This window comes from Arvicanthis niloticus, chromosome 6 (assembly GCF_011762505.2).
Source record: "Arvicanthis niloticus isolate mArvNil1 chromosome 6, mArvNil1.pat.X, whole genome shotgun sequence".
NCBI lineage: Eukaryota > Metazoa > Chordata > Mammalia > Rodentia > Muridae > Arvicanthis > Arvicanthis niloticus.
In genome coordinates, this window is record NC_047663.1 from 59371049 (window position 1) to 59384241 (window position 13193).

Below are 13193 nucleotides of genomic sequence, written 5' to 3' on the forward strand. Positions count from 1 at the left end.
GGATTAATTACAATTTACTGAGACAGTTGGGAAGTGTGGTTCAGTGGGTGAGTGAGTACATGCTTAGGACACACCAGGCCCTGGGACAAAAGCTAAATCAACAACCACGACCATTACAAAAAAAATCTAAAATGGGAAATCAATTTGTTTTGGTTATGAACTACTCAGTTTATACTAATAATCTATAAAACTACCAAAGCAGGAAGTAGAATTGGGTTAAGACTAAAGACTGACCTGTGGCCTTGACAAGTGGCGGTCACAGTAACTTCATTTTCTTATTAAAAATATTTTTAATTTTATGCATGTAAATATTTTGCCTGCATGTGCATATGTGCATCAAGTGCATGAAGTGCTCAAGGCCAGAAGAGGATGCTGGGTTCCCTGAAAATGGAGTTACAGATGGTCACGAGCTCCTACGTAGGTGCCAGGAGCCAAACCTAGGTCCTCTATAAGAGTAGCAAGTGCTCATAATCACAAAGTCATCTCTCCAGCCCCTCATGGTGGCTTCTTGTGGATAGGGGTGGCCTTGGGGGACAAGAGATTATGGGTGACCCTGGAGAGAAAGGTTTCAGTGCAAGAGTTCAGGGAGAGATGATATAACAGCTACCTGCCCATCATCATGTCTTCAAGCACAGGCCTCTTTTCCATTCTTGGAGGAGGAAGTAACGATCCACATCCCTGTCCACTCTGTGCCCCAGAAATGCTGTCCCAGGGATGGGGCCACTGTGGATGCAGACAGTAGGAGCCTGCCTCTGAGGGTTAACAGAGCCTCAGATTGTCAGATCTGAGCTGAGGCCAGAGAGACTCCTTCCCCCCACTCAGCACCCATCTCTGATGACTACCTGGGAGGTTCCCTTCTCTCTGGTACCCTAGTATCACCTGTCTTCCCTTCCCCCATCAAGTCTCAACCTGGCATGGCCATTAGGATCAGTTGCAGAGCTATGGGGGTCTGAGGGCAATAACTTAGTGTCAGCATCTGATTTGCTGTTGGGAGCCAGTGGCCCTGCTGGGTTGGTCCTAGAGAGGGCAGTGTACCATATGCTAGTAAGTTCTGTGTTGAGCAGCAGGGCTCCTCATCCTAGATCCTCACCTATTCCCTAAGCTGTTTTCTCCCAGGCTATCCAAGAAGACTCGGCAGGAATCAATGTTAGCATAGGCAATGCCATCTTCACACTGGCTGCCTCCTGAGTGTTACACACTATTCCAAGTTAAACAAAATGATTCCCCTCAGTGGAGAAGGGGGTACCTATGTCTGACCGATAGGCTCCATCTACCCCCAGCACAAGTCAGGTAATAGGGAAGCACAAACTGCTCTGTTTCTGTTGCCAATGATTAGTTAAGTCAGGGCATGTGATCTGTCTTTGCCAGTGTAATAGAACCCAAGGGGCTGAAGACTGGGTCTGAAAAAGGCATTTGAACTGTGCTGAGGATTTGGGACATAAGCCCATGAGCCTTGTTAGTCTGGATTTCAAATCCACACACACACACACACACACACACACACACGTGCAGCTAAAGATACTTCTGAGATCTTAATGCCAGAACTCAGTTCTAGCCATCACTAGGTAGGAATTCAGCTGTTTTCTAGTAAGTCGGGGCAGGGCAAAGGCATCACAAAGCATCACCTGAGGAGCAACTACTACCCCATATAGGCTTCCTTCACCATGGGTACCTAATGATGGTGGAATATGGCCGTGGCTGGCAGTGCAGGCTTTGGTACCAGATGGCTTAGGTTTGTTTAACTTTCTGCTCTGCTTCCTCCAAGCTAAGTTACTGTAAACAAATTATTTGCTTTTGTATGCCTCCGTTTGCTTATTTGTTAAATGACCTAGTATTAACCATGCTCATTGGTGCACTGGGCCATTCCAGTCAGTCACTTGCTCACTCCTGAAGTGTTGGTTTTGTAGCTAGTTATACAGGCTCCAGTCGCATGGAGGTAAGTTGTTTAGGAGGCTAAATCCCATCCCAGAAAAGACATCATTATGTAGCAATGCCTTTGAAGGGAGTCAGTTCTAGGATGCATGAACATGGCTTACTCTTATGCAGGAGACCACATTTATCTTACCCTAGCTCCTTGGTCAGGAATAGGCACATGGCCCAGGAAAATGGAAACCACCTGCTGGCTGCTGAGCTGAGGAAAGCTCTCCTAGGGAAACAGTTCAGGCACAGGGAGGCTGGAGAAGCCTGATGGTGCAGCCTGGCTCTTCTGCATGTGTGCTAGTTAACTCTACGTATCAACTTTACCTTTATTGGGGCACGATAGTAAGGCACTATTTCTTAGTGTACTTCGGAGGTCACTTTTGGAATAAAGGGGCATTTGGATTGGTAGAATGAGCACAGTAACACCCAAAGCCTACCCAGTGTGGGTAAGGGACTGAATGGTGTTAAAAGGCCAAATCTCTCCATGCTGACCACTTAAGCTAGGACATCCATGGCCTGCCCCTGGTGCTCCTGGGTTTTTCTAGACTACTGAAAATATGCCATAAAAAGGTTTGGCTTTAAAGGGATGGCCAAAAGCTTCAGCACACACTGGCTTTAAGACAGACAAAGAGGTCACAATTTATGAATGTGGAAGGTGCAGGAGGCAAGAAAACAGATCGTCACCCAGGGCCTCCAGAAGGGAACGTCACCCTACCTGCTGAGGTCATTTTAGTTACAGGTTATTGGTCAACTTTCCGTGGCTGTAACAAAATACTTAAGAAAATAAACTTAAAAGGAAGAAAGGCTTCAGAGGTTTTCATCCAGTCCTTTGGCCCTGTGGTGGGTGGTTCAGCATATCATGGCAAATGTGAACTGCTACTTCATAGCATCTGGAAAACACACGGAAAAAAGGACCAGGGTCTCAATATCTCCATGAAGGATACACCCAAGGGACTTATCTTCCTCCCACTGGGCTCTACCTCCTAAAGAGATTGTTGAACATGTCTAACCCATTGACCTTTGAGAAATATTCAACACTCAAGTATGGCATTCAGCAAGTCTTGTGTGGGTTGGTGTCTAAACTCTCGAATCGTAAGACAGCAATCGTTGTTTGTAGTAATTTGTTAAAACAGCAACAAACAATAACTACAAAGACCAGCAGCCCAGCAGTCCATGAGTGGTGTGCTCCCTGGACTCCAGCCTATGGGAAAAACGGTAAGTGTTTCTTTGGGCTTCAAAGACCTGAACTTGGCCCTAGGAAGGCTGGATCTGAAGTCAGGGCAGAAGCTGGACATCCTCTTTTATTAAAGATTCTGCTGCAGATGCCTACAAATTCTGTCAAGTGGGCTTATCACAGCCACATGCTCTCATAGATGGGCTGGAGTGTTAGAGGGTTTGCAGTGAGAGCCATGTTATACCTCAAAGCTTTAAATACTGATATCACACTCAGGGAAGACTGACCTAACACTGAGCCATCCACAGGATTTCTGAGAGGGACAAAAACAACCATGTGCTCACTTTGGGCACACGGTTGCAGACTACTAAGGCAGGTGGCCAAAGACAGGCCTCGATTTCCTCTAAACAAAAGTAGCTGGCTCTGTGGGCACAACAGGTGGGTCTGAAAGGCTTCAGCAGTCTGAATTAACATATGTTCAGTGTCACTGTGAGTTCTCATCACTGTTGCCTGTTTGGAGGCTTTCCCTTTCTTAGGACAAGGTCCATCTCAGGCCAGATGTTTTCTAGGATCAGCCTTCTTGGATGGTGGCCAAGCCTTTTGAGGTCACATGTAGCAGGAAAACTTTTCCCATGTCCCACTTTCAGTTCTGTCTCAGTTTCCAGCTACAAGGGAAATGGCCACACTAAGGAGGGATATAAATAGCGGCCCACATGGACAAACGGGAGGGTTCATAGACCCACTGGCCAACCTTCTGAAGTGTTCAAGGCAAATCTATTTATGGACTTTTTTTTTTCATGATATAGAAATATTTCACTGAAGCAGGTGAAATAAGTTAAAAAAAAAAAAATTCATTTAAAGATCCCAGAAGACTCCAGGACTCTGAGGGGAACGTGTTAGGTCATTTCATTCACGAGATCAGCACGTAATACCAGTAAAGGAAAAGGAAAGATGAAGGCCTCGGAGAGGTCAGGTTTCAAGTTTCTCCCCAAGCCTTTCCCACTTACCATTAAGCCGGAAAATACTGGAACAGATTGTTCACAAGATGGACCACAGGCTGGATGCTGTGGTATTCATTCCTGGAACTACCCTCCAAATCAGAATGCAAGTAACTGGCAGCTGGACCAATTAATCAAGCAATCTATATAACCACCACTTACTAGGTTTAGGGATCATGAGCACAGAAGTCTGCACGTGGCCCTCACGGAGCTCAGACTGAAGTTTATACAACCTAAGAGCAAAGCCCTTCTCACCTGCAGAGGGCAGGTGGCCATGGGCACAGGGATCTGTACACAGGGCTGCCAGAAGCCTCTCATTTAACTAGGCTAACCCATGAGCTGTTGCCACTAAAGCTGTGACTTGAATGTATCTCCCCAAGGTTCATTAAGTGCTAGAAACTTAATGGTTTTTTGGAGGTAACTGGGATTGAGTCATAAGGGCCAGGTTCCCCATGGTAGCATTTGTGGTTTCACAAGTTGAAGACTAGAGCTGTCATGCTTACTGTTTCCTCATGTCCTCTGTCAAGTCGTGCTATGGCAAGAATACCTTTCCAGACACCAGTGCTGGGCTCTCGGAGGGTCCAGACTTCAGAACTGAGAGGTAAGTAAACCTCTATTCTTTATAAAGTACTCAGTTTGTAGTCTTGTGTTTGTGACAACAGAAACTGCCCAAGACAGCTGTATGGGGAATCTGGGCTCAGAAAGGAAGATGTCCTGGGGTTCAGTGCTACCATTTCAAAACCAATTTACCTACCTGTAAAGTGCATATGCAAAGGTGGCCCAGTCACGGGATGTCCATGGATGATACTTACTTTATGTAGAGAGCTAGGTACATAGGAAAAAACCTGTTTGACAAGCCTCAAACCCCAGCAAATATGGAGATCATTCCCAAGTGTGGAGACACTGGGCATCTGTGAAAGGCCCACTACGTATGTGCATGAGCCAGCAAGGATGCCCACAGTTCACAGCCCAAGGCACTTGGCATTCAGGATGGCAAAGGACAATCAGATGTTGAGCAAACGAGACTGGCTATCTCTTGTCACAACTTTTCCTGTCCCTTTAGACTGAGAGGGAAGTGGTAGCCCTGAAGCTGGCCCGGTGTTTGATAAATCTTACCAGTGACTATTACCCTGAGCAGTTGTGGAGGCCCTCAAGAGAAGGCCAGGCTGTGGGGCTCACTTGAGAAGAATTAGGAATGAAGATTCTAGGGTGGCCCTCCTTGTTTGTGGCCTGACTGACCTATGAACGGTGGCCTCCAGGTGCCACGGGCATCACTACTAGTTACATTTTTTTATTCACTTGCCTCTTCAATCTTATCATAACTTATCAACACTGTGTGTGGTTTCCAGGGTCCAGGTAGCACACTTCCCGTCTTAAGCACATTTGTACAGCCTGGTAGCATCCTGGTGCTGGAACTCATCTGACAGCCTATATCCACATCAAGACAGCTGCAGATGGGAAGAGCAGAGGTACAACCTGTAGAACTGTGTGGGAACTGTAGAAGCTGCTGTGGGGACTGGGAAGTGATAGGAACATGCAGAGAGATGTTGGCTTTAAGCAGACTCAAAGCAGGTTTAGTGCTTTGAAAAAATGTGGATAAATGTCACCAGGTGAAAGAACTGAGGCAGAAACAAAATATATTTATTAGAAATATTACACAGCGCACCCCTTACACTTCCATTCTGAGCCATGTTCACCTCTAATGGTAATGTCACACTTGGTGTGCTTGGTGCTATCTAGTGTGCTCTTGACAGAAAGGAGGCCACGATGTATCAAGTGCATTCAACTAATGTAGTGACAGTCAGTGAGCTACTCAGGGTGTCCTAGACTTGGAACTCCAACCTCAATCAGAGCACCTAGATATCCAGGGCCTTCAGCAGATGGTGGAAACACTTCTCTTCATATGGCTGGGGTGGGGGCATTATATGTGTTGGTAGTGGTACATCTCAAACTGGGATACTTAAGAACTGCTAGATTTGGTGTGTGGGTTTTCCCTAAGGGTCTCAGCTCTCCATTTCCACAGGCCAGTGAAACTGGCATGTGTCTGGTACCCGTGAGAGATAGGAAGAGAATATGCCAGATAGTCATTATTACTAGAAGGCCGATTGCTTTGGGACAGCCCCACTCACTCTCAGGGTCTCTTTTGCCAAACTAGTCCCAAATCCCTGGGGCCAACTGATTCTCCTGTTTCCATCTCCAGAATAACTGAAGTCACAGGCAGGGGCACTGTGCTTGGCAGGACATGGCTTTTCTCTCCCAGCCACGGCTTGTATTCTGGATGGTCTACAAAAGCTAAGGAACACCTGGATGAAGAATGAGAACTAAGGACAAACAAGGCTGCTAAAGTGAGAAGGGACTGAGGAAAGGGTGGTTCCTTGGGCCCTATCCCTGTGAATATGGCCTCAGCACTGTCATCTGTCATCGGCTCAGACAGCACTCAGCACAGAACATCACAGACGTCCCCACATGGTTTAACTTCTGTGGCTCTCTCTTGTGCTTAGCTGAGGGCACACGGGAAACACATGACTATGGAGGCCTCTGACAGCCTCCAAATGGTAGTAGAGAAGCACAGGACAAACAAAAACACAGCAAAAACACAAAGTACCAAAGCTGGGCAAGGTATCAAATCTCAGCACCTGGGAGGCAGAGGCAGGAAGATCAGGAGTTCAAGGCCAGCCTGGGCTGCTGAGATTCTGTTTCACAAAACCTCCAAACAAAGCAAGACAAACAAACAAACCCACCCCCCAAACCAAAACCCAACAAAACGTAAGGCACCCGCACTCGCTGTGCTGGCATTCTTAGCTGGTCAGTTTTCCATATTCACTTTTGTGCCCTGGAGCTCTTCCCAGACCCTGCACCTCCACGCACAGCAGTGTGGTACCATGTCAGAGAACTGGAGTGCTATCTGCCTGCCCTCTGCCTTGCTCCCATCACCAGCAGTACCTGCTTCTACTGGGAAGGATCTTATTCCTCTTCTACCTCCCTGGCGAGAACAATAGTAATCAGGGGAAAGCCAAAGGAAAATAAAGACAAGAACAGATGTGGCTGGCCAGTCTTCAGCAAACTGGGCTCTGATCACAGGGAGGCTGGGCCCCAATGTGCCTCACAAGGGAACTGTAAGGTGACTGGAAACTAGCATGGAGACTGCTCTGCTGAGAGCCCCTAGATGTTTAGGCAGCACCCTGACAAGAGCCAGAGACAGACTAAATTCCCATGCCTTAACTGGCCTCTCCGACACGGGATATCATACGTGAGGAAACAGCACCCAGCTGTGTGGGACAGCACTTCTCCCGCTGGGCAAGGCAGAAGCTTGGAGACAGAGGGCTGTCCTCAGTCATGTCAACACAGCCAGTGCTTAAGCAGCACACCTCCTAGCTTTCAGAGGAACCTTCATCAGAAAGAGGTTCTGAGCCCTAGACTTCTACCTGGAGATGAAGGGCCCCGTTTCACAGCTGACAGTGGTCTCTAAACTGCTGTTCAGGAGCTCCTGTGGGAGCACAGGGGTTGGGGAAATGTCCTGCCCCTCTGCATGGTTGTCCACCAGTTCTGGAGAACTGTGAGAATCTGCAGACTCCGTCTCTGCTCCATTCCAGTTATTCTGACTTACCTGATCAGAGGGGTCAGGCACGCAGTTCCTAAGAGTCCTAGGGGAACTAGATGGAGCTACAGCCAAGAACGACAGATAGAGCCTGAAAGTGGAGTCCGTGGCCCCAAGAGGCTACAATAGTTTGAGAATCAGTGCTGCTGCACCCAGGTCCTCCAAGGATACGGACTGGGCCAGCAGGGTGGCTCAGATAAGCAGGCAGAGGTTCACTAGGACTACGGCAGTCATTCTTAGGGGCTGCTGTGACCAGGATCCTTTCTCAAAGGACCAGCACAGGGCAGTTTGGCACTTAGAATAATAATGGGTGTTTGTGCACACCCAACTGTCTGAGAGAGGGGTGGGCACCCTCATTTGCTATGAAGTGCACATTTATTTGTCCAAGAAAAATAGCAAAGAGCCTCTAGACTCTAGAGCCAAGGAGCCTGAGTCCTCAGGGAGGGGCCACGCTGCTTCTCAGGAAGCAGCAGGACATCAGGGAAAGCACGACTGTTCCTAATAGCTCCTTTCATTAGGCAAATGTATAGGGCCCAACAAGTACTAAGGACCAACTCTGTCTGGAGCTAAAACAGTTTATATTTCTGTCTTCCCATCCTGTAGAACTGTGTACATGTTCAAGGAGCTCACCAGCACAGGCTGCTTCACACGCATACGTGACTTCTGCTGAGTCCCAGTGTCAGGCAGATGTGTGTGTGTGTGTGTGTGTGTGTGTGAGAACAGGACTGTAACTAAGTAGCAGGGCAGAAGGTGATGTGGACAATGGACATGGTTCCATCAGCTAGGACACCAGCCCTGTTCTCAGGCTGTGTGGTTAATGTGCTGCCAGTTGGCCTCCCGTGGACCATCAGCAAGGCACCCAAGGGCTCCTTTGCACACCTGAGAATCAAATAGGGGCGGTGAGACCTATGCAGTATAATTAAGTCCTCAGTTACACAGAGCTGAGCAAACTATTTCCCTAATCAGTGTGTTTCTAGGTGGCTAAGAAGCGAAAGCCGCTTTTGTTTTTCTGTTCTGTAGGATGCTGCTTTATTTTGGGGTCGGCAGTTGGTAAGGACAGAGTTTGGACTGAAGCAAAGCCAGAGCACTTTTAGTAAAGGGGGGAAGAAGAGATATAGTAATTGAAGGGCTGTTTGTCAGCATGTAGACCATGTGTGGGGTTGCAAATGGGACTGGCAACGCTAGAATCTCACAGAAGAGGGCCTGGGTTTGGGGACCCAGTATATGAGGAGTGGGGCCTGCCTCTCTAGAAACCTCCCATTGGGAGCAAGGATTCCTGAGCATAGGCTCCAGACACGTTTGCATCTGATCCGCACGGTGGGGACATGGAGGAGCCAGCTGTGCTTCCCGATGCCTTCCTTGGAAATCCAGATGGCTAGGTGATGGGCATACCAGGTGTGATGGACAGTGAGGAGGCACATCCAGGACTAACTTGAGGTCAAGGGGCAGCTTAGTGGGTCTGTTTATGTCTCAAAGTACTTGTAGATCTGGGCCACATACTGCATCACGCTCTGCCAGTCAGGCCGGTCTGTGTACAGCATCTCACTGAGCTCCTGCAAGGGAAGGGAACAGTTAACAAAGGGATATCTCAGACCCCTTTTTACAAAGGGGCTCTGATACAGGTCAGGGTTGGTACTGACTGGAAACCCTTCATCAACAGGAACCAAGGTGCACGCACACACAGATCATGCTAAAGTACTGAGTTAGGCTCTCCAGCAGCTTACTTGGTAGGTATGTCCCTTTCAAAGACTAAAGACATAAGTTCCTAATGTTTTCACCTTTAAACACTGTTACAACTCTTTACAGTCACCCACACTTTTACTTTAGAAAATGGTTTAAGTGGGGGTGGTGGCACACACCTTTAATCTCAGAACTTTAGTCCCAGGGAGGCAGAGGCAGGTGGAGTTCCAGGCTAGCCTGATCTACAGAGAGACTTCCAGGACAGCCATGGCTATCTAAAGAAACCCTTGTCTTGAAAACCATAACCCAAAACAACCAAAACCCAAGCACATAAAACAAAAAAGACAGAAGAAGAAGAAAGAGGAGGAGAAGGAAGAAGAAGAGGAGGAAGAGGAGGAGGAGGAGGAAGAGGAGGAGGAGGAGGAGGAGGAGGAGGAGGAGGAGGAGGAGGAGGAGGAGGAGGTGGCAGCAGCGCATGTGAACGTAAGTCCAGTTTCCTAGGCTCTCACCACAGTGGACGTGTTCTCACACATTCTCATGTATTATTTCCCACACTGCTGTACTTCAGTGGGTGTGCACTTCTGTAGTTTCCCTTTGCTTCCAGTGCAGTGCACTTTGCAATGTGTAGTATTATCTCTTTCTGTCAAATTACTTCCTGAAGCGCTAGTCACGGGTTCCCACAGATGCTTTCAGTCAATTTAAACCAGGTGCCTTACTAGTGTTATTACTACTTAATATCTGGACTCTCATTTTCTTCCTTCCTCTCTGTTCTCTCTCTCTCTCTCTCTCTCTCTCTCTCTCTCTCTCTCTCTCTCTTTCTCTTTCTGCTAGTTCAGTAATTGGGGGGAGGCTATTTATTTAATTTTATTAATTTATTCCTTTTGGGGGCTAATTCTGCAAGTAAGTTGGCTGAACAAGCATGTATAAGGCCAGGCCAAACCGGAACAAAACAGGTGAGGAGGCTAGGTGCCTGGGAAGATACTAGGCCAAACTTTTAGACCATGTTTAATTATTAACTTTGGACTGGGTGTAGAGTCTTTTGTGTTTGTAACACAACAGAAGCAGAGACAATGGGAGAAGAGGCTGAGCTGAGTACATCTGCTCCTGGGCGGTGACACACGGCTGCCCATCAGCCACTGACTCAGCATCTGAGCATTTCTCCCCTACTCTGCTCCATGGCCATGCTAAAATGATCAGCATACCATAATCTATGGGGAGGGGTACAAATGGAACAAGTGGGACCTTCTACACAGTTTTGCCCAGAACAATTTTTAGAAGAAAAAAAATGAAGTCTTGAACAGGGGTTGCTAATGACAGCATGGTCACAAGCTAGAGACCGTCTGTGCCGACTGGAGGCAGATGAGCTCTGACCCGCCTGCGAACTCGAGAGATAATATTCCTCTGTGTAGAGCAGTGGTCCTCAGTCTTCCTGATGCTGCAACCCTTCAGTACAGCTCTTCATGTCCTGGTGACCCCCAACCATAAAAATTATTTTGTTGCTACTTCATAACTGTGATTCTGTTAATTTTATGAATTGTAACTATTTTGGAGATAGAGGTTTACCAAGAGTCATGACCTCTAGGTTCAGAACCTCTGCTGTAAAGAGGTTTCTGTCTTTAGTCAGAAAACTTCCAAGTACAGTCACTAGTCACAGTTTCACTAAGACCATTTCATACTAGCAATTACTGAATCAAAAACATCTTAATACATTATTAGCATCACATCTGAAACCTCTGAAGAAATGTTTTGTATATTTCAAGAGGAGAAAGGTCAGTTGTCTTAGTAACAATTTCACCACATGTGATATTTGGTTAAATTAATGGTTAACTGCCCAAACCCAGGTCCATATGATTCTACCAAACATATGTGGAAGAACTAATACCATTTTTTTTAGTCTCAAAAAACAGAAGATGAGGGAACATTTCTCAACTCATCTTGTGAGGTCAGATTAACCTACTATCAGACACTGCAAAAACAAACACCAAAACCAAACAACAACAACAAAAACCCTGTAAATCAGTTTCTCAGATAGACACAAAACTACTAGTAAATTGAAAAAATATTAGTAAACAGAATTCATTAATCTATAAAGTAGAATATATCATAATTCAGTAAGGCTATGCAAAGCTGGTTTGATGCTTTTAAGTCAATGAAATTCATCATATTAACACTGAGAAAAAACATGACCAGGAAGCTTCAGAATACATTCATGATAAAAAGATTCTCTGAAAACAAGAGATGTTAACTTATTTTATACAATATATATAAGGTATGTACCCCACACACAATAGCTAGCATCATATGTAACTGGGTAAGACAATGCTCTTTCCCTTAAATCAAGAATAAGACAAAGATGAACTCTCTTTCTTACTTGTCATGCTTAATACATTAGTTGAAAATTTAGCTAATATAATACTGCATGAAAACGAAATAAAAAGGCATACAGGCTGCAAAAGAAATGGTAAGACCAGCTTTGCAGATGTCAGGATTGTAGAGATTGAAAAACAACTCTACATGCAAGGTTAGTAAGATTTCATGACACTGTCCCATAGACCTCAGTCACCTTCCTGTGTGACAGAAATGAAATACTGGGAGTCATAACCCCTCCTGAATCTGTTTGTTTTAAATTTTATGTATATGAGTGTTTTCCCAGCATATATGTCTATGCATCACATGTATGTCTGATACCCAAGATCAGGGCATCAGATCCTCTGCAACTGAAGTTCCAGACCATTGTAAGCTGCCATGTTGGTGCTGGGAACTAAACCTGAGTCCTCTGGAAGAGCAACCACTGCTCTTAACCACTGAGCCACCTCTCCACTTTCCAATCTGTAGTTTTAAAAATCAAATCTAACATCACACACACACACACACACACACACACACACACACACACACACACATCCTATCTGCAGAAAACGATAAAACATGGTAGAGACCAAATATGTCAATGAGTGGACATGTGTTATATGTTTATGAGTTAAAAGATAACATTGTTAAGATTATTAATTATTCCCAGTTTGATATATAGATATAATTCCAATAAAAGTCCCAGTAAATCTTAATTTTTGATAGATATTAACAAATGCTCTAATATTTATGAATACAAAAAAAAATACCAAACAGTCTAGAAGAACAACAAAGGGGGGGCGCTTTCAGCTCTGGAAAGGGTAGGGTAAGGCTGTTCTTCTCATACCTGGTACTGGACTGGATGGCCATACATAAAACAAACACACAAACAAGCAAGTAATGCATATGTCACAGCTCACACAAAAACCAATCAGGGACCACAAGGAAGACGTTTGAAAGCTCTAGGAAAAAATACAGGAGCAAATCTAAGTTTGTGACATTGGTGATGAACTTTTAATTACATCAAAGCATGAGCAATGCTTTCTAAACCTCTCTCCAAATCTGATTGTTTTCTTATTGTTGAATTTTAAAAGGAGTATGTGTGTGTGTGTTGCTGGATACAAATCCTTATTATGCTTGATTTTCAGATATTTTCTCTTGGTCTGAGAGTTATCTTTTCATTCTTTTAATAAATCTTTCTGAGAGTAAAGTTTTTAATTCTGACTGAGTTTATCAGTCGTTTTCTTTCATGCTCAATTCCCAGCAACCACATGGTGGCTCACAACCATCTGCAATGGGGTCTGATGCCCTCTACTGGTGTGTCTGAAGAGAGCAATGGTCTACTCATATACATACATACTAACTAACTAACTAACTAAATAAATAAATCTTAAAAAAAAAAAAAATAGAGACAAAGACACCAGACCTAGGAAGACAACTGGCCAACAAAGAATTTTGAGCAAAACAGAGCTCA

General features: G+C 45.4%; 1 protein-coding gene across 7 annotated transcripts in view; it reads right to left on the bottom strand.

Annotated features, from left to right (window-relative positions):
• Positions 1–5712: 5712 nt before the first annotated feature.
• Positions 5713–13193, bottom strand: part of Specc1 (sperm antigen with calponin homology and coiled-coil domains 1) — a 261968-nt gene continuing 254487 nt past the window's right edge. For 4 of the 7 annotated variants that reach the window (XM_034506719.2, XM_076936675.1, XM_076936676.1 and 1 more), the window contains exon 16: positions 9017–9243. In XM_034506719.2, the coding sequence (XP_034362610.1) occupies positions 9154–9243 (90 nt within the window). In that variant the 3' untranslated portion in view covers positions 9017–9153. Of the gene's footprint in view, positions 9244–13193 lie in introns of all 7 variants that reach the window. The other 3 variants (XM_034506720.2, XM_034506722.1, XM_034506721.2) reach the window with 2 other exon arrangements.